Source organism: Cylas formicarius, unplaced genomic scaffold, assembly GCF_029955315.1.
Source record: "Cylas formicarius isolate icCylForm1 unplaced genomic scaffold, icCylForm1.1 PGA_scaffold_6__28_contigs__length_40554024, whole genome shotgun sequence".
Lineage (NCBI taxonomy): Eukaryota > Metazoa > Arthropoda > Insecta > Coleoptera > Brentidae > Cylas > Cylas formicarius.
This window is the reverse complement of record NW_026844347.1, coordinates 31625243-31647237: the sequence shown is the minus strand read 5'-3', so window position 1 is coordinate 31647237 and position 21995 is coordinate 31625243. Positions and strand designations below refer to the sequence as shown.

Sequence of the window (21995 nt, the reverse complement as noted above, 5' to 3'; positions counted from 1 at the left end):
GAAATTTTTTGGTACATACTTACAAATTTTCATCTGATTAAAACCAATAACATTTTAAAAATTAATGTTTTTGTTTTTTAGATAATAATTTTACACCAATATTTAATTCCGTATGTATTAACCATATGACAAAATACGTTTAAATAATTCACTCGGTTGGTCATTTGGGAACCTTTGCACAAACGATTTTAGATGTTCTCGGGTGCAATTAACGAACAATTATGTTAATAAGTCGTATATATACCTATAAATCGACGCGTCGATTTTTACTTTCAAGTATTTATCAAATGGCACAGTCTTTACGGCAATGCGAACATGTTTGCCATACTAGTTTTGTTTTGTGTTTTTTCCCGTCTCGACGCTCTGACGTTCCTGCGAAAACATGAAGAAGTAACTATTGCCGTTTTATCTACGGGAGATAGCGATAAACTATCATCAAATTTCAGAACAAAAACTATCAAGTTCGAACATCGAATGGTTTAATTCAAGGTTCGATGGAAAAGAGCGAAAATGGTGTCAGTTATTACAGTTTCATGGGAATACCCTACGCCCAGCCACCGGTGGGTGATCTAAGATTCCGGGTAAGAATGATAAACTTGTGATTTGCCCCGATTGTCCAATTTGCAAACATATGCTCTATAAAGATTAAAGTGACAATAAGAATTATCAATAAGATGAATGGTTACAACAAAATCTATCTATTGATCTGCCTTCAAAAGATTGGGATGTAACCCAAACAAAATAGCTGGAAATAACCGTTCTTATATGTCTAAACAATACACCGTTCTATATTACACACCAAAGGCAAAGCTAATAATAATAATAATAAAAATAAAGTTTTTTTTAATAAATAAATATAAAATTTAGCAAACACAACATTTCTTAATGACTAATACCAAATTTTTAATATACAAGTACAACCAAACAGCAATTAATAAATATTAATATCTACATTATAAACTAATTATAAGCCAGTAAAAAGCGCTTCAAATCAATATATAACACAGAGAAAAGTGAAAACCACAGACAAAAGTCGTAGTGCACTGTGCTGTGAAAATAAGGGCTCATTCTAGTTATTTGTCAAATTTTCAAACAGCATGTGTGTAGCGATGTATTTTCTAATAACCGTTGTTGTTTTTACCTCTTATAGTTATTAAGATTTCATAAATCTGACAGTGTCAAAATTGTTGCGTTCGTAATGGCGACCTATAAATTCAAAGACTTAATGGAAGACTATACAGGCAGTATAATTAGCCGCTCTTAAATACTTCAAGGTTATCACAATTTTATACTAAAGATGCAAAGCCACTATATATTTCACAGCTTCAGAAAAGTAAAGTTCTATTATTTTGGAACTCGCCTAATTGATATAAGCTATTTTGATATATTAGGTATTGCTTCACTGTGAGTTTCTTTATGATTGGTGAGCACGCTTCGGGAACTGTATGCTCCACCCACAATCGATGCTAGTCTGATGTTCCATAATTAATCAGGTTAAATGGATTTCTTGGGTCAGGTTCACGTTTGCGATTTGACCCTATGTTCGATAGACGTTTCGAGTTTTGTTTCCGAAGCTTGCCAATTTTTAATTAGCTGAGAGATTAAATATACACTTATCCTCCATTCCGTTGTCTCGAACGACAGTATTATTATTTGGACATTAATTATTTAAAAAATAAGTGTGACTTTCTATGAATTATTTCCAAGGTTCTAAAAATTAAACACCACAGATGTTTAAAACAAAGTGAAAAGATTGACATTGACAGGTTGGTTCTTAAAAGCAACGGAAGGGTCGAAATAAATCTTTCGAAAATTTACTATACAGTATTTTGAAATAAATTCCTAGCGAGCGCGTCCATCTTTGATGATGATTGTGTGTAAAGCTGAGACTGTTTTTGACGGCATACGAGAAAAAGTCAATTCCTTCTGTGTAAGGAACGTGGTCAATTTATTTATTATGGGGCACTCTGCATACTTAAATACATCTTTTTTATAAACATCTCTAAAGATAGGAGAGAATACTATCGAGAATAATATTTTGGGAAACCATAACATTTAATTTCAGTGATTTTGCTACAAATTAAAGTTAATTGGCGAATGCCGGCGGGAAGGCATAATTTAAAACAAAGTTACTTTCATTTTCATCGAACTTTAGATATTTTAAGCATTTTTTTAATATAATCATAACTAAATAAAAAACATTTTTTGTAATGCAATGGGGGCTATTGCTAAAACAAGGGGTCAAAATTCAATAACAATTAACAACTAATATGAAGGGATTAATCAATCGTACACCATAAAACCATTATGTGGGTGTCTAATTTTATTTCGGTTTTTCAAATTGCCCACAAGTTATAATTTTGAGTACACTAAAAATAATCAATAATTATGATATGATAACTGCAATGCAAATAATTTCCAGCAAAAAAAGTCTAGGCCTGAAAGCTGGAAAACTTGCTTAATGTGAAATACTGGCTTTAAATATTGCTAAAATACTTACTGGAGCAAATTATTGGTTTAAAATCAAGATAAATATATACCAGGTGAGTTTAAAAGTAAGCTGACTCGATCTACGATATTTTTTTTTTGTTATGTTGATGCACATCTCCCTAATATATGTTCACAGTTTCAAACATTAAACCTATGCGCGGCGATTTTCTGTTCTAAAAAAAAGGAACATAGAAGTTGCATAAAATATTGTGTAAAAAATGGAATATTGCTTCAAAACACTTGAAATGTTGACAACGGCATTTGGTGAATGTACTTTGAGTATTAGTATGAGGTTATTCCGTGGAAACCAAGGCCCATTTTACAACTTCCCAATGGAAGAGGCCAGAATCGCCAAGACCGAAAAAAGCAAGTCAAGTTTGATCAAATGTTTGTTTCAAAAGATTTTGCTCACTGTTTTCTTTGTCGTACGGTTAGTAATGGGTATTATTTTGAAGTTGAAAGCTTACGAAATTGTGGGGAAACTAAGTTAAACTGAGTTTAACTTTTTGACCAAAAAGAAAACTACAATCATATCTCAGGCCCCATATTCACCGGGGCGACTTCCTGTTCCCAAAACTCAAAAAACCCGTGAAAGGAAGGAGGTTTGCAATGATTGAGGAGATAAAGAAAAAATCTCTGGAAGAACACAAGACTATACCGGAAAGTGCTTACCAGAATTGCTTCGAGGATTGGAAAAAATGTTGGCAGAAGTGTATTATAACGGGGGAGAGGGGGATTACTTTGAAAGGACAACATTAATTTTGATATATACTTTTTGATAAAACTTAAAGGTCACCTTACTTTTTGAACACACCTCGTAGTTTATAAAACTTGCTGCTCGATAATGTAGATCATTTTACTTTTACATTTTTTATACGATTATGTCTATTGCATTTGCTAGTACTTCCTGCCAACTCTAGGTGTTGCTTTTTACGTTGTTGACACTATAATAGTTTCAAAATCGACTTCCGAAACCAAATGACACCATGCGGACTTCCAGGATCCGAAACCATTAACGTCTTGGTCAGGAGTTCTTAATACAACTTCTCAAGGGCCATGCTGTGCAGGTTTCGACACGTTAAAATTGAAGAATTTTGAATTGCTTCCTTACGGATCAGAAGATTGCTTGTATCTAAACGTGTTCACACCGACGGTAACGATATTGAAAGTTCTCGGTCGATGTTAAATTTTAGGTTAATTTTAGATTTACCGAGCAAACAACAGCCACAAACCATTGCCTGTAATGGTGTATTTTGTAGGTGGGGCATTCTTCACGGCTTGTCCGCTCAGGTTTATTTTTGGACCCGACTATTTTATGGAAAACGAAGCGGTCTTGGTCACTTTGGCTTCCAGAACTTCAATGTTTGGTGCGTGGTTGGAAAATGGCGATCGGATTATTCATCAATGAGTTCTAGGCTACATGAGTACCGAAGATATGGAGTGTCCTGGAAATTGGGCAACGAAAGACCAGATCGCAGCACTGAAGTGGGTCAAGACAAACATCCGAAATTTTGGAGGTGACTCCAAGAAAGTTGTCATTTTCGGACAAAGCGCAGGAGCAAGCAATGTGAATACGCTTTTGGTAGCTCCTAAAGCGAAAGGGCTATTTCAAGGTAATACGATAAAAATTAACAACTACGAACAACCAACAGGGCAACGAGTGCATAACTAGATAAAACTGAACATATTTTAATTATAAAAATAAATTTATAGTCAACCATCCACTACCAAAAAAAAAAACCTTGTGGCAATCTTTTTAATTGAAAGTGTATCACCCAGTTTACAAGTAAACAAGTTAATCAATGTTTTACGTGAATTATAAAAAAAAAACTAAAGTAAAATTAGCTGTCCTAATTGTCTCTAATTGCCCGCTCCAAAATAGATTATAATTTAATTAAATAAATATTGCTTGTCTGCAATCAATAAGAAGTAAATATATTGCAGTAAATTAAATGAAAGCAAATTCAAATAGTAAATATGTTCAACTATTAACAACCACATTACCATCTTTTTTTTTAATTTTACAAGTTTACAAATTTCAGGTGCCATAATGCAAAGCGGATCAAATTTGTGTCCCTGGGCCTTTCAAGCGACACCAAGGAAGATAGCATTCGATATAGGAATGTCCCTTGGAATAACGACCAACAGTAGCAAAGAGCTTCTGCGAATTTTTAGAAGCCTCCCGAGCGAAGACCTGATGAAAGCTCAGATACTAGCATTCATGGCTGTACGTTTAAACGAGATGCTCTGCGTGGCCAAATAACTTATTTTGTTTAGAACACCGCGCAAATTCTAACAACTGGTCTCGCGTTTGCTCCAGTTATCGAACCTCGACATGAAAATGCCGCCATTACTGATTACACTTATGACATAATGAGGAAGGGTAATTTCAACAAGGTACCCGTTATTTTAGGAATAAACTCACTGGAAATCAAGTACTTTGAAGGATGTAAGTTACAAATTAAAAACAATTAACTCGTATTTAAATGTTAAATTGTTCGATTTTAGTGGTAAATTTGGCAAAAATGCCCGTCCTGTTTCTGGCAGACCTTAGTCCAGGAACATTGGTACGATTCACTAACTCAATCCAGAAAAAGACCGACGCGGGGAACCAAATTGCGTCTTATTTCACCGGATCTCGGACCTTCTTGGCTTTGACGCAACAGGAGGTGTTAAAGGTGGAATTGAATCATGTTTATATTTTCAATATTTTTAATGCGCAATTCTTTATTTAGTATTTATCGGAGGACATGTACGTTAGGCCAATGAGAAAGACCGCAAGTCTACTATCCGAACATACCGCTGTATATTTTTATTATTTTTCGTACGAAGGAGATTTGGCCCTGCAAGGTTGCCGTTTCATGGTTGGCAATTATGACAGGAATGTAAAGGGCGAGTATTTATATTTCTCAATTTACAATATGAAATCGCTATGAACAAAATATAGGAACTTTTGAAAATAATTGTTCAGAAGGGCCATTTGAAGTCTCGGTTTAAGTCAACATCGCCTATCATTTCAAAGACATGTCGGCGTTCAACAAGCAACATGATCGCTGACAGTTCGTCAATTAGACAAGTCTGAGTTTATCATTGTTATGGTAGTATGTGTTCAAAATTTGCCAAGATATCGTTCAATGTTCGAAGAAAATAAGCTAGGTGTGTGGAGGTCGCTGTTTAGAAAGAAAAAGACGCAAAGTGCAGTGCAAGTTAGTGTTTATAGTGTTCTCATTGTTGCCTGAGGAAATGCGCAGCTGTCCCCCACTCATATACGGTTGCACTGGTTATGATGAAACGGCTTCTAAGGGCGCTGAGTCTTTCTGTGTCATCTCTGGTTCTTCTGAAAGCTCCAGTGCCGCTACGAACTGTGTAGAGACGATGTCTAGATCACGCGACATCTCATCACTGATTCATTCACCAGCATTAAGATAAATCATGTTTTCGGCGTCCCGATCACTCGTAGGCCTATATTATTGCTACCCTAGTTCAAATTCACTTAGTTGGCGATTAAAGGTACTTCTTCTTACAGGAGTCAGGAATGGCTCTAACCAAATTCCTTTTAAAAAAATATGAACAATTGTAAACACAAAAAACAACAGCAAAACATTGTAAGCCTCATAAGAGTTTATTTTATAGAAAAATTTAAATGCAATGGCACTGAAAATAGTGGCTATTATTCAAGGTACTTCATGAATAACTCAAAACCCCTAACTCATAGTAGTTTCCTTCAGGTTTCCCTATATCGCGTGTATGGTAAATTACATGGTTTTCATATATTATTGTATTGCATGCCTATTCTCATACACAATTTCAACGGTTATTTCGCATTTTTTCACAAAATTCAACTAAACCACAACTAGTTACATTGATTTTGAGCAAGTTTGATATTATTTTGGGTTTGGAGCCTTTGCAATTAATTTTGCACTCCGTGATTGTATTAAAGCACTAGTGTACACTTAACTTAACTTAACTGTAAGTTAACTAAAAGAAAATAAGAAAACCGCTTAAAACAGGGATAGGGAAGGCATGGGCAATGGATGTAGAATTTAAATATTTAAAAAAAAACGATGTAGTTGGTCGGTAAATTTTGGACACCCTGCAACCTAGCAATTACCGAGAAAAGAGAATTTTCCATTTAAGGAAGCTGAGTGCTGTGAGATACTTATGAATTATGACATATTTCAACACATCGCATTCAAACAACAAATAACTTTTGTAATAATAAAGCATAAATTTAAAATAAAGTATTATCGACATCTAAAAGATTCCCTAAATAGTGGGCTACCCTGGATGATAATAGTAATATTTATATATAAACCTTTTTAGGTGTTGGCCATGCGGAAGATATATTTTACCAGTTTAAGGCAAATTTCACCGATCCAGCATCTATAAACGATCAATTAACAATCAAGAGACTGACAAAGCTTTGGATAAACTTAGCCAAAACGGGGTAATTCTTTACAGACCATAAACTAAGTTTACCTCATAGCGATTCAACAAAAAAAGGCAGTGTCAGTTTTGTTATAGGAATCCTACACCAAGGAGAGACAAAGGATTGAATAACGTTCGGTGGCCAACCGTTTCTGGAGCACGCTTTCCATACCTAGAAATAAACAAAAATCTCGTGGTCCATGCGGAAAACTTTGACGAAGAGAATAATCGATTTTGGGAAAAACTTTATGAAAAATATGCCGATCGACCTTATAAAGTGTACTGATGTTTTTTTACTTATGTATTATGTCGTTTTTTCACTTTTATTTAGACTAAAATTTTTATATATTTCATATATTTTTATTTAGATTTATTTCAAATACATTTCTCGCACTAAAAACGATTTTTTCCACTCCCTATTCTAAAATACCCATGAAGAATAAAACTTGGCAGACACTTCAAACTTGTACAGCATTTTAGTCACGGTAGATATCAGCGGTATTTTTTGGTATGTTACCGAAAAATTCTTTTTTGACTTGTTAAATCGTTGTTGCAGAATATACTGCTACGTCTGCCATTTACAATTGATTACTCAGTTTATAATCATCCCACACTGCGATTTCTTACCATCTAGTAAAGATTCCTGTGCAATATACATTTCTTTTTTTTTTCATCACACATCAAATGAAACCCTATGAAAGATAAACTGGGATAGTAAAAACAAATAAATAAGAAGAGCACTGAGAATAAAACGGTCTCTGATAATTTTAAAAGATTTCATTTCAATTTATATCAAACAAAAATAATTGTGACACACTGCACTGGCTATCTTGCAATAAAACTTCCAAATTTCAGAACAGCTTAGAACCAAGGAGGCAGAAATAAATATATGTTTCTTAGACATATGTGGTAGGAACGCCAACACAACCACCCTTTCATTAAAACAGTGTCTTGTAAAACAAAAAAGTTTCTTTTGTCTATCCTTCACCTATAAGTGAAAAAATAAACAGAAGTCGAGGTACATGGTCTCAAAGTCAGATTGTTTGGCTTCTTGTTTTAGTTATAGGAAACTTTTTATTTTATTAAATATGTTTCCAGGTATGTGATAAAAGGAGATTAGTACTTTAAAATTACTATTATGTAGATAAGGGAAAAAAATAAGGACGCCAATGAAACCAACACAATGGGCTGGCATTTAAAATTTAAAACTTACCATCATTTGCGCAAATACACATACTTTCACATACCGTTTAAAGTTGCCGATTCTCTCAATTTTCTTGTGTCACTTAGGACTTTTTATATGTATAGCTTCAAATAACAAACTAACAGATTAGTTTAGTTTTTCCCTTATCGAAATTATTTAAACAATTAGTGACTAATGTCATTTAATCCCAAAAAATTAAAACAACTACCAGATTGTATAGCAAATTTGCAATAATTGGGCGCGTGTGAGCGATAACCATGGTCTGTGGTAAAAACTGTGTCATTGTCAAGAACTTAGTATTACAAGTCAATAAACTTTATTCCCTCCGGATGTTCTAAAATGTTCCATTACGAAAAAGAACATAAATTAATGACTAAAATGCATTTCGTTGTTCAGTTTTTTTGCGACACCCATTAATACGAGCCGACGTAAAACGCCAACTTTTAGCAAAAATTCTTCAAAGTCGGTCATTTCTCCGCGAGCATTTTTCCAGAAAAGTACCACAACAAAAAAATGATGTTCGTATTTTTTATAATCTCGTTGTTAATTTTTCACATCGGAATCGACTGCCTCTCGTATGTTCCCGAAAGCGAACAAGTACGTTTTATTTCGAATGCAAGAAGACAAACTCAATCCGAAACTACGATATGTTGTAGTTCCAAAAGCTCCAGGTTCGAACTTTAAATGGATTAATACAAGGTGCGATTGACAGGACCGATTCGGGGGTAAGTTATTTCAGCTTCATGGGAATTCCCTACGCTGTGCCACCGCTGGGCGAGTTACGATTTAGGGTAAGTGATGACAAACCAAACTTTTAAAACTTATTCCTAGGTTTAGTATTTTACATATTTTATCTCCGACAATAGTAACTAATTATCAATAAATAACGCAAGAAAACGCAGTCCGTTTCGAAACGTTTCCTTAATTTTTTATATGCAATAAAATTTCGGCCGAAAACCCTTCCATAAGTTAGCAGATGCAAAAAAGCTTAGTCGGTTTCAAATAAGTTCGTGCAATAAAATTTATTCCTAAAACCCCCTCACTAAGTTAGCATACCTAGTACTATTGGATTCCTACTGCGTCGGTCATTGATGAATTGATCTTCCCGGGGTTTCGCCCCATCATCCTGTTGACTTCTTCAGACCTGAATAGCATTGAAGCCCATTTTGATTAATATCTACAGGTTTGACGTCGTTTTAGTTACAATTATAGTTTAGTTACACATCCAATTTTAACTGGAATCTGATTATAGGCAAGAAAAAAAATGCGCAAGAGAAATCCAGGAGAGTTGTAAATAGTATTACACTAGTCTGTAGAACTATCTTTGAAAAATTACTGATTGATGTTTGATGATTAATTATTTAACCTCAAGGAATTAATATGACGTCCCGGTTCTAGAGTCAATTTTTAATAACAGTGAGTTATTGAATGAAGGAAAAAATCTTCAATCTCACCGTCTTGACAATAGTGAACAAGATATGATATGATTTATTCCAACCAGATTGTTCCTACTTTTAATAAACTGAAAACGACGCTAAAAGAAGATGAAATTAATATAATTATTAACCGTGTCACTGTCGGTTGAGTTATTTATAAAATGGGATTTAAATACAGCAAAATGGAAAAAAAAGAAGTGGTAATAAATAAATAAATCTAGTTTGGACTGTCATGAAGATACAATAGCAGAACTTTTTGAAAAATGGTTTCTTTAAATCTTTTGAAAGTTAGTCACAGCAGTCAGCTACGAAATTCGCCAAATTCATGAAGAACAAAACCTTAAATTCAAGAATATTTGCTACAAAATGATACTCATTTTGAATTCAGTTAAGTTAAATTCATATACTTTTGTATTCCTCTATATCATTCGTTATTCAACCCCATAGAGCATTTGCTTAAGCAAGTAAAATCGAATTTGAGAGCAGAAAATGTTACTCCCACTTTAAGTACGAGATTAATAAAGTAATTAAATTAATTGACGAGAGCTGAAAAATGCAATTTTAAGAATTGAAGATTCTTGAATTTTCATGCAAAATAACATAAATTCCAAGTCCAAGTAAAGTCTTAATGACTATTGACACAAAATTGAATTATTGAATATTTGTGTACATTTGGTGCCCTCGCATTTTGTATTAGTACTAATATGATTTTATTATTCCTAAATAAAATAGAATATAATATTTAATCTTTTTTTTATTTTATTAGCGTCGGCCGATTATTTCGATCATCAAAAGCGAATTCGTTATACTTTGAAACATTTAAATTTCATTAAATTGGAAAGATCAAGATCAAGAAATTGAGAAAAATCACTAACTACAATAATGAAACCATTCACTCAAAGAAAGTTATAAAAATTCCTTCCAGTTTTCAATCGAAAAATAAAAGTTTTGGTTGTTAAGCAAAGTAACTTTTGTATGAGTAAAAATTGAACTAATTAAAATTGATCCCATTATAAGACAGAACAGGCGATAACCTCAGCTATCTTCAGAAAAGCACATTAGAAAGAAGTGCTCTAGATTTCAGATACGTACTTATAGTGTGTACTTAATAGTGTATAGATTTAGTACAATGTGACAGATGACGACTGTATGATGTTTTTCCAAAATAGTAACAAAGAATCTAAGGAATTTATCACTGCCGGCAATTTTATTATAATAAAGAAATCAAGGAATATTTGCGAAACGGTCTGAAAGACAAATCAAAATGTTTTCCAACCATACGGAAGATTTTATTTCAATGAAGTCACTCATTTGATTATATTAGACTTCCTATAAACGCTACTGCTTCTTCAGAGAAAAATGAAACTATTAGTTGTAGTAACTTTATTCTTACATTCTTCAGTTATCATCATAATTATCATTCAGGATCCACAGCCAATGCCCAAGTGGTCCAAAGTGTTGGATGCCAGAACTGAAGGTCCTTGTTGTATAGGAATAAGTACGTTCGATTTAAAGGACTTTAAGATAGTGCCTTCCGGGTCGGAAGACTGCCTCTATCTCAGTGTCTTCACTCCAAAAGTAAATACATATTCCTATTGGCAGAAAGCGCTGGATGTATGGTCGATCCTTTTAGATCAATGAAGGGAACTCCAACGATAATCTGTTACCCGTCTTGGTTTACATAGTGGGAGGAGCGTTTTTGACCAGTTGCACCCCCAAATTCGTCTTCGGTCCGGACTATTTTATAGAGAATGGGGTCGTAATAGTGACGTTCAATTTTCGAACCACTATGTTTGGTTAGTAGGCAGCCAGATAATGTAGGTGATGCTGGGTTCAAAAATTTTGGTGGATTTATTTATTTCATAACATTTTGTTAAATCTGTAGGATGTGGGAACTTGCGAGATTTTTGATTAGTAGCTACGCTCCCTTAAAAGTACAAGTAGACATTTTAAAGTTCTGGATTTAGAATAATATATCTGCATTTCTCCAGATAATAATAATAATAATAATAATAATAATAATAATAACAATAATAATAATAATAATAATACTTATAGGAAAAGACATTTGCGTATTGTGAAAACCTGTTTAAAAAAACATGTTTTAAAACTGCAACTCTTATATTCACTAAATAAAATTATCAAAATAAATAAACATTATAAAAAGCTTGTCTCAAGATTATAGTAAACAATACTTCTCAAACCAACTTTTATAATGGCTTTTAATACTCTTTTCCCCACCTTTTTATTATAATCTTTTATTGTATGCATTCCTAGTAGTTCTTGCATTTTTGGTAATCAAAGTTACTTCAATCATAAATTTATTGCTGCCTTGTCTGTATATTCTGCTCTGAATGAAAATTATCACAAATATCAAACAATACAAATTTTCGCAACAAGAAAAAAAATTATGAATATTATTGATACTGTGTATTTCAAGAAGCATTTTTAATATTGAATTTAGGAAGACTAATGGGCAACTATGTATGCGATTTGTGTTTTTGATGGAAACCGCAAGTTCGACTCAGCAAAATCCGACACAGGAAGAATCCAGAAGTTTTGTAAAAAGTATTACAGTAGCCTGTAGAAATTTCTTTGAAACAAAAAATTGAAAAGCGCTTGTCTACTAACAAATTCTATAAACCCTGGAAATACGCTAACGTCATTTCTGTTCCTAAAACCTCTCAACTCCGACCTATTAACATTTTCCATATATATCTAAAGTACTAGAAAAATGCAATCTGGCATTAGGGCAGATCCTTTTAAAAGTTTGTGACGATATATTTCGGGCAAATGATGTAGGCCTGAATGTCTGCTTAATATTGTTTGATTATAGCAACGCATTTGACACCCTGGACCACCGCTTGCTCTTTGCTAAACTGAAATACTTTGGAGTGGGGGCTGCTGTGTTGCAGTTTTTCAAAAGTTACTTTTCTGATCGGTGTCAAAGAGTATTCTTCAATAACAGCTATTCCAATTATGTAAATTTTCACAAGGGTGTGGCACAGGGTAGTATTTTAGGTCCGATGATGTTTTCCGTTAATAACTCCGACTTCCGTAAATGTATTAAGCATTGCTCCTCCCATCAGTGCGCAGACGACACTCAAATATACCTATCTCTCCTTTAATTACTCTCAAATTAATGCCGCCGTTAATAATGTCAACAGTGACCTACGTCCTGTAACACCGTCAAAATTTACTTCAATGACCTTCTCTTACGTACGGTTGCAAGTAGTTTTGTTGATCCAGACATCGTTTTATAAGCTTTAGATTCTCTACTGTAATAAAGATATTCTGGACACAGCAATCAAGTTAAAACTTACCGAGTCCTTAATTTTCTCCTCAGTTTCATACTGTATGGCAGTTTACTGGCCTGCTCTACTTCAAAAGGACAAGGTTAGTCTTCAGCGTCTTCAGAATGACTATATCAGATTCTCATACAACATTTGTAAATTTGATATCTACCCTAGAGCATTCTCGCTGGCTAACTTTAGACGTTTTAAATCGCGGCTTTTAGTCTTAATTCTCTCCAAACGCCCGACATATCTTTTTGACAAACTTATTAGTGGATCATATATTCATTCGGTTAATACTAGCCACTTACCGTTCCCAAACATACTTCGGCACAGTTCCAGCGCAGTTTCACGTAAAAAGCTTACAACAAACTCCGTCACCAACTAAGATCAATCACCTCACTAACTTCATTCAAACAAAAACTTAAACAACACTTATCACAATAGAGACCAATCATAAAACTAGTAACTATCAAATTGTATATATGTATAGTGTTAATTAATTTTTTTCTTATCTCTTTCTTTTTTTGAATTCACTCTAGCAGTGTTAAAATTATTAAAAATGATTTTTTCCCAATTTGACTCTACCACTTCGCGTGAATGTCTATTTAATTTAATGCTGTATTTTATAGTTTATCTTATAGTGTCATATGTTGGATATCGCCCCCACAGTGATATATTTTGTAACATATCTCCTTCGAAATCGAATAAAGGTCCATTATTATTATTATTATTGTATTTATACTGTTTTACAGCTAACTACATAGCATACATAATGTGCTAAGTTAACATTTTCTAACTTGCAAGCCGGAAAAATATCCAAAATATTAATACGGAATTTGATAATCATTAACAAATCAAGAAAACCACTTTTTTGGCACCCAAGATATCCGCGAATATGTCTTAAAAGGTCTAACCCACATTATAGCCATGTTACAATTTACGGTTAGGGAAACGAGCAATTATTTACACCAAGTCGAAAATCTCCATAGGATACCTAAGCACGGAAGATTTAGAATGTCCCGGCAATTGGGCGATAAAAGACCAAATAGCCGCACTAAACTGGATTAAGCACAACATCCACAATTTTGGAGGCGATCCCAATAAAATTACCCTTATAGGCCAGAGTGCGGGAGCGGCCAGCATAAATCTCCTGTTAATGTCTCCAAAGGCAGAAGGTTTATTCCAAGGTGAGATAATTATTTAAACATTTTTTGATGTTCCTATCCTACGTACTCCGCTTTTACCATGTAATCACAACGTCAACTTATAAATTGTAATCTTCAATTTAGGAGTTATTATGCAAAGTGGATCGAGTCTGTGTCCGTGGAGCTACCAAATTTCTCCTCGAAAAATGGCGTTCGACATTGGCTTCTCGCTCGGTATAGAAACAAACAGCAGCAAGGAATTAGTCAGCATCTTTAGGAAGATGGATATTCAAGAACTTATGAGGGGTCAAATACCTGCTATTATAGTAGTAAGCAAAGATGAAATCATTTTTGCGTTGCTGTATATTTAAATATTTGTCAAAATTTTTGTTGATGTTTCCTGAAACAAGATTTGCTTATTTTTTATTTTCTTTGAGCTTAACTAACTACTTACCTGTCTTCTTGTTTTTTTAAAGTGACAAAATTATTTTGATTACCATTTTATATTTTCTGTTTTTATTTTAAACAATTACAATTGAATTGCAATAAATTAATTAACATTTTTGAAAAACACTATGTAACCTGTGACTTTCGTATAGATTCAAAGTCTAGTCCACTAAACAAATCGTTTGAAATGTTTGTCCACTTTTTAGTGGATTTGTTTATATTGAAGAGGTATTATTAATACCTCTATTTATATTACTTTCTTAAGCAATAAAATGTCTTATTTATTTATTTCTTTTGTATTATTCTTTATTTATTATTATTTCTTTTAAAATTATTGAATTATTAATACAATTAATCTACATTAATTAGGTGAAATGCAGTCCATTGAATACATCGTTTGATATATTTGTCCCCTTTATACTGGATAAATTTATATTAAAAACCTATTATTAATATCTGTATTTATATTGACATCTTAAGCCATAAAATTTCAAGTTTTTTCTTGTAAATTTGTTGAATTGACTTATTGAATCTCTATTAATTAGGTGACTTGAATTTTTAACGTTTCATTTCCGTTTAGAATTTTGCCCAAGTGTTAACAAATGGATTTCCTTTTTCGCTCTCTGTGGAACCCCATCACGAAAACGCAGTCATCACTGATTACACTTATAACCTATTGGAGCGGGGAAACTTTACTAGAGTACCAGTTATTATGGGAGTAAACTCGTTGGAAATGAAATATTTAAAAATATGTAAGTAACTAAAATGACTTTCTCGTCATTTTTACATTACTTACTTAACACTTATTCGGAGAAAAACACTTTGTGGCAAAAATAATATTGATTTCTGATTTACGTTCTTGAATATTCTCTACTGACACGCACACCAATTATACGAAAATCAACAGCACAATATTGTTAAGTCCAGCCGACATTGAGCTGGTTTAGGCTACTGCAAATACGTCTCCTAACATTTTTGTAAATTTCTAACACAATAAGTAATCACTGAACTTTAATAGATTTTTTGTTAGAAATAGGCAAACATTTTCAATTAAGTTTCGTCCTCTTGGCGCCACCTAGTTTTGGGTAGTTCCCGGTGCGTTAATATTAGTTTTTAAGGTTATGCGAATGATAAAATCAGTTTTTTTTAACAGACACTTTAACCCAAAGATAAAGGGGAAGGTCGCGTATACTGTTACGAGTGCCATCTATTATTTGCGTCCAAGTACTAATGTACTGTCATGGATGTTTAAAATAATGCGTCACACTGAAAATACTACAGTAGCTTGTAACGGATAACAGCACTTTTGTTGCATAATATACTATTATGATTGCGTCAAATTACATTGTGTAGTTTCCAGTATTAGCTAGGTACTGACTAAACAAAATCAAAAATTATCCCAAATAAGTACTCAAAAAGTTCATTAGAAAAATATTTTTTTCAAATTCCTATACTTAAGTTGATACTTTGAAATGTATGGAGGTGGTCGAATGCATTAAACTCGGAGTAGTCTCGAGTGGCGTCTAAAAAATCTATATTTTATAACTATCGTAAGTAGTCTGGAATAGATTGTGCTCTCACCAAAAATGAAAAGTCCTATAGGATTATAATTAATAAAAATTTGAAAGCGGTCCTTTTTTCTGCACCTGAGCGTATTATAACTAATGATTATCATTAAAAATCCTTAAAGGTATAAGTATTGTGAAATTATTCTATTCCAAGCAGACAACCATTTATAAGCGTAGATATTTTGCATACTGATAAAGAAATTTATTTACTTTATTCATCTTTCTAGTTCAATTTTGGTTATTATGTTATTTTTATGAGGAAGAAATGTAATGTAATGTAAGAAAATGTTTTAGTTGTAGATATTATTGGGATGCCAGTCCAGTTTTTGGCAGACATAAGCCCGGGATCGCTGATTCGCTTTACCAAATCGACGATCAAACGAAGAATTGCGGGCATGAAAATTAGGTCGCACTTTTCGCGATCGGATGAATTCGTTTCGTTAACTTCTGAGGAACTCATTCAGGTTTGCGGATTAATTTTTAATGTCCGCTTTCTGACAAGCCCTTCTGTTTTAGTATCTGTCCGGTGATATGTACTTTAGACCAATGAGGAAAACGGCGACGTTACTGGCCAAAAAAAATCCCGTATACTTTTACGTGTTTTCTTATGAAGGAGAACTGGCGAAACGAGGAGCAAGTTTATTCGCCAGATCTCCCAGTAAAGATGTGAAAGGTATACCACAGAAAACAATAAATCCACATTAGTTTATTAGCTACATTTGTTTGTTTTGTCGAAAATTCTATGCCTACATGGACCATCGTAATGCTGCTTTACTATTTTACTGGCAAATAATATTGTGACGTCCTTAAAATGAATCTTGTCTCAACAGGTATCAGTGGAAGTTTCAGCTTATAACTGCGCGTAATATTTTTGTTTTAGGTGTTGGACATACTGAAGAAATTTTTTATCAATTTAAGACCAACTTTACCGGACCCGTTTCCATCAGGGATCAAACAACAATTAACAGATTTATGAAACTGTGGATAAACTTTGCTAAAACGGGGTAAATATCAAACCTTTACTTAATTTTCACTTAGAAATTGCGTTGCTTTTCAATATCTAGAAATCCCACCCCAGCCAAAGACGATGACTTAAGTGCAATAATTTGGCCAAGAGTTTCATCTGTAAAATTTCCCTACTTAGACATTGGTGCGGAATTGAAAATATCCGACAAAAATTTCGACGAAAAAAATTACAGATTTTGGGAGAAACTCTATCAACAGTTTGCTGACAAACCGTACAAGTCTTTCTGATAAAGAAAAAAACATTAAATGAATAATGATTTTTAAATTTTATTTATTTATTTATATTAAATTAATTTGAATTTAACGTTTAATTTTGTAATTTTGTGTTTCTCCTAAATCGCTTACCTAAAAGAGTATGGGAGTTGTAAAAAGTGTTTGCAATAAAAAGAATATTACTTTTTTTGGTATTTTATTTATATAATCAACCCAAACGAACTTTGGTAAGCAAAATCGTTCAAATGTAATACAAAAAGCAACTCACAAAATACATACATTCAACATCATAAAAAATCGAGAAACTCAAAACTATCAAGTTAAAATATGTCACAAGCCGAAAGTTAAAGAAAGTGCATTCAAAAGAGTTGGCGTGATGTTATTTTAAATATTGCAAGGAAATTATCATTAAAGACCATAATAATTATGTTAAATACAATTAGAGTAATTAATATGTGATAGGTATAGAGAATATTATAGTTAACTTACACACTAATGGATATAATAGAGCACACTTACAATACACAAAAATAATGGCATTTCAAACCATTATCACAAAAACAATATGAATTGTCATTTTTCATATAAAATTAATTTAATGGCTTTTACTGGAAGTTTGGTTGACTAGTCACAGCAAAAAATGACAATACAAGACTATTTCTAAAAAAATATATGCCCAGAATATAATCTGTCACTACGTTAGGAACTTGAAAGCGGAAACAAATTGCAAAATGTGTTGGTGTTTAGGAAGCGATCTTTACGATTTGGAAAAATTTGAAAGAGTCTAAAATGCCACCACAAATAAGTAGTCAATAAAATACACCTAAGGCTACATCATTTCAAATATCCTAAAGATAAAGGCAAGCTGAAGGACTGCCCGTTGAGTATTACACGAATTATACATGTTAAATCTGGTCAATAGCGTTTAGCAGATAAATTCCAGGTCTAATTTTGGATTTAATCTCAACATCTACATTTAAATATTTGAATGCATGCTTAAAATTTATAAACATCTATATAGTTTCGTAATTAGCAACTGATAACTTTTTTACTCTGCTACATTGGGTCATATATAGTTTCGCCAAACAGTCTGGAACTTGTTACGCAACCTAAATTGAAAATAGCACTACCTGGACTGATGTAAAAGTTCTAAGACTGCCGACTGCTCATCATCAGCTATAATACAATATAGTAGTTTTATCAATAGCGTATTACCTAAAAAGCTGGCGACGCACAACCTTCAAAACTTGTACAGCACGATTACAATTAAACAAAACCAAATCGCCAACCGTACTAAAAACTACATAAATTGGAAAACGAAAACAACTTAGTAAAGCATAAAATTAAACAATAAGCTACCTATACAAAATCAAGAGTATATGGCCTACAGTATGATGGTATAGCTTTTTCTTTCCCGTTAATTTTGGCACCAACTGTAGACTGAATGCACAGATTATTTCCCCGATATTTTGTTACGAATATTGGATAGCGCAATATCAAGTAATCTATTAACGAAGTGGTCAATTTTTTTCGTTACTCAACATAGATAAATACCATAAAAAACTACAAATTAAATTGAATGAGAAGAATTCTTATAACTTTCTGATTTGGAGTCATTCTAATGCTGTCAAAATAATCGGTTTTATAATCAAAATAAAATGTGATCACTTTGTTAAAGAATTGATAACCTTGAATCTTATAATTTTCCCGCCCAAAAACGGATATAATCTGTGCCAGGGGCATATTTAAATGTCAGTTCAAGTAGTCAATTGTTTAGAATTTTAATGTCAAAAATATACTTTTCCCAGATCAACTTACACCTGGAAGAAAAGTCATCCTGTTGACTAAAACTGACATCCGAGATGCACCGCATGAACCAAACATCCACGAACCATAAAAATATCACATGACACATTGAGCCACTTTGTACAAATCATTTTTTAACTACACAAGAAAATATAAAAAAATTCCAAATTATGCGACAAAAATGTACGTTTTCAATGTAGCGGCTCCCGAGCCCACAAAATAAAGGCAGCTTAATAATAATATATTTGGTTTGAAAAGAGAGTGTGAAGTAAAAATTTCGCAATAAATATTCACCGCTATTTTTTTTTTAATAAGAAATGCGTTTTTTTTAAACAAGCACTTTGCGCTAAACCGATTTAAATAATATACAAAGTCAGTCTCATCGACGTGAACATTTATTGCAAAATCGGGAAATTTAGTAACCACAACATCTGATCGATGCTACCATTAAATATGGACGCATCGAACGCGTTAGTAGTATTGGCGGCTGCTAAATTTCAAAAGTGTAAAGAAATTCATTACTTGCTTTTTTACAAATTACACTGCCACAGTATCGTAGGCTGTGAGTCCCCCGTTTGCTGCTGCGGTTTGCCCTGTTTCGTTTCTAAAAAAAGGAATTATAAATGCATATTTTAGACAATCAATATTGTATAAAAAATCCATTTAAATAAAGTTAATTAATAATCAACTTTCAACAATTAAACATCTTTTTGAAATCAGAAATTATCTACAAGTAGTAGTAGCCACTTTGCCACTTTACGGGTCGAAATAAAACTATAATCAGATATATTATTTATTATATCTTTATTATGCTTATTATATTCCATGGTTATCACTATATTCTGTAGCTAGTGTAGAACTGTAGAATGATTATAGAGACTTTTTGCGCCTCTTATGATATTTCAAGCTTATATCACTTGAGTGCTTATTAACGGATTATAATCTAAGTTTTCTGACGTTATTTTGAAATCAACATTTTTATTTTTTGTACGTTTTTCCTTGTTGGCGTTTGACTTTAACGTAACCCACGTTTTCGTTATTTAAAAGAAAAAAATGTGTGTGATAAAATTTTAAAATGCAGAAGCGCTCTTCTCCTCAATCACAATCACAACCTTATAAGAAATAGTGGACCTCCTTTCAATTTAGAAATTGGGATTTTAAACAGGATTTAGATCTCCCGCAATAGCTGTAGGTCGTCATTATCGTTTTCCAATATTATGCATTTTTGAAAAATAGAAAAGGAAACTAAAAATGTCTTGGCTATAAAAATTCGCGTTCAAACCGCTCAACAAGAAAGAACCTGGTTAAATAAAAATATTTAGTTTAAGTACAATGAAATTAAAGCTTTAAAACAAATCATAACCCAAAATAACAGCTATTTTCGAAACTTATCGTATTACTACTGAGAACTCCGCCTACGCTGCGAATTTTACTAACGACACCTTTATTTTCACCATAGATCGCGTTGACCTTTATCGGCTAACAAGGGAAAACGTTATTTACAGTCAAGTACAGCTACTTCGAATAAGGGAAACAACACCAAAGTCAGAGGTGCAAAAGTATTATCTCTAACCATCCTTATTACCTTAGTTCTATTTTCTGTTCTGTGATCATCAGCTATTCTGCGCTAATATTTTTGAGATTTCAAAATAAGATCCTTTACTGGCGATGCTGATTTTAGGAATTGAGTGATTTATTTTTAAATTATTAAATAGATAAGTAGTTATTTAAAGCGCAACAAGTTTTAGCCCTTTTTGTGTTAAGTGAACTGTTATGATCACACTACCCTAGTTGTCACAGGGTGAGTATTTGAGGATTTAAGAAATTATTAGGCAATTGACATAGCTTTATTTTTCTGGGGTAAGGGAATGCTTATAACAGCTAAGGTTTTCTTTCTCTCTCCGGCTAAGTGGACATTCTTAAACTGGAATGAACATTTGTTGTTTGTTAAAAGTTTGAATATTTTTTTCATAAAAGCAACAATTGAATGTTAAACATTCTCATCCATCAAAACAGTTTTCAGTAAATCAATACCGCATCAACTTCAACTGGTAGAATCTCACTAAATTCTTGCTAATCAGATGAAGTACTGAATTTTACCTGAATAAGAACATTATAAAAACACAGTTTCTCGTCATGCAGGAAAACATTGATTGTAAAACACCAAAAGATTTTAGTCATTCTCAGTGCAGTATTAGAAACATAAAACACAAAAAGTGCAAACATAATAACAACACAAAAAGCGAATATTAGTATGCACACTTACAGTTTCCTGTTTGAGAGGAAATCATGAAAAAATCAACCCAATTTAATAAAAACACTAGATTTTGGGAAATCACGCAATGAATGGGGGTGATGATTATGAGACAAATGCTTAGTTGAGTAAGTTATATATAAACTCTTACATCAGCAATCTGTAACAAGTTTGTAAGTCATACACCAAGATGTCCGAATGTGCTAGAAAAGTATTTAAATTTCACTTATGAATTATTAGATTCTTATTATTTTTTGATTATTATTGAGTTACAGATTGGTTAACACCATTAGGCAAAAAACGAATTATCTTTCGATGTTATGAATTATGTAAAGGGGTAACTTTCACTTTGGTACTGACCTCTCAATCAGTTTTCGCATTTCTTCATGGGTCATGCCATCCTTCGCGTTACCTCTCATTACTGAAAAAAATGACACTTACTACACGACCACAACTAAAACGACAATTAAACTTCTAAATATCAAACATAATATAATATTATTTATTTGCAACCATTTGAATTTGATTTGAAACCTGCAAATAAATAACTTGGAGAAGTTCATTATGCAACATAAACGATTTGAAACAAACACATAAGGGCCAGGAAGATGGATTGATACAGACAGACAATTTAGTCACCGCATGCTGTTAAGGACATTGTCATCATCATACTGAATGATAC

The 21995-nt window shown here is 32.9% G+C and overlaps 3 protein-coding genes across 53 annotated transcripts in view; 2 read left to right on the top strand and 1 right to left on the bottom strand.

The window, feature by feature from the left end:
* Positions 1-233: 233 nt before the first annotated feature.
* LOC132704154 (esterase FE4-like) lies at positions 234-7335 on the top strand. 2 transcript variants are annotated; one of them, XM_060673972.1, is made up of 11 exons: positions 234-390; positions 447-581; positions 3491-3643; positions 3695-3857; positions 3906-4103; positions 4533-4717; positions 4768-4939; positions 4999-5168; positions 5226-5382; positions 6814-6937; positions 7015-7335. In XM_060673972.1, the coding sequence occupies exons 1-11, from the start codon at positions 316-318 to the stop codon at positions 7202-7204; spliced, it is 1722 nt and encodes a 573-aa protein (XP_060529955.1). In that variant the 5' UTR covers positions 234-315; the 3' UTR covers positions 7205-7335. The 2 variants fall into 2 exon arrangements, with proteins under 2 accessions (XP_060529955.1, XP_060529957.1); XM_060673974.1 differs by having other exon boundaries at positions 7004-7192.
* Positions 7336-8610: 1275 nt separating this feature from the next.
* LOC132704080 (carboxylesterase 4A-like) lies at positions 8611-17426 on the top strand. The gene is made up of 11 exons (XM_060673815.1): positions 8611-8719; positions 8779-8913; positions 10984-11136; positions 11192-11354; positions 13844-14041; positions 14144-14328; positions 15027-15198; positions 16309-16478; positions 16531-16687; positions 16895-17018; positions 17079-17426. Exons 1-11 carry the CDS (start codon positions 8636-8638, stop codon positions 17266-17268), a joined length of 1731 nt encoding a protein of 576 aa, XP_060529798.1. The 5' UTR covers positions 8611-8635; the 3' UTR covers positions 17269-17426.
* Positions 17427-17445: 19 nt separating this feature from the next.
* The window catches only part of LOC132704076 (cell adhesion molecule Dscam2), a 75051-nt gene continuing 70501 nt past the window's right edge, over positions 17446-21995 (bottom strand). For all 50 annotated transcript variants that reach the window (XM_060673798.1, XM_060673766.1, XM_060673808.1 and 47 more), the window contains 2 exons: positions 21674-21734; positions 17446-19663 (listed from right to left, as the gene is read on the bottom strand). In XM_060673798.1, the coding sequence (XP_060529781.1) occupies positions 19597-19663; positions 21674-21734 (128 nt within the window). In that variant the 3' untranslated portion in view covers positions 17446-19596. The remainder of the gene's footprint in view (positions 19664-21673; positions 21735-21995) is intronic.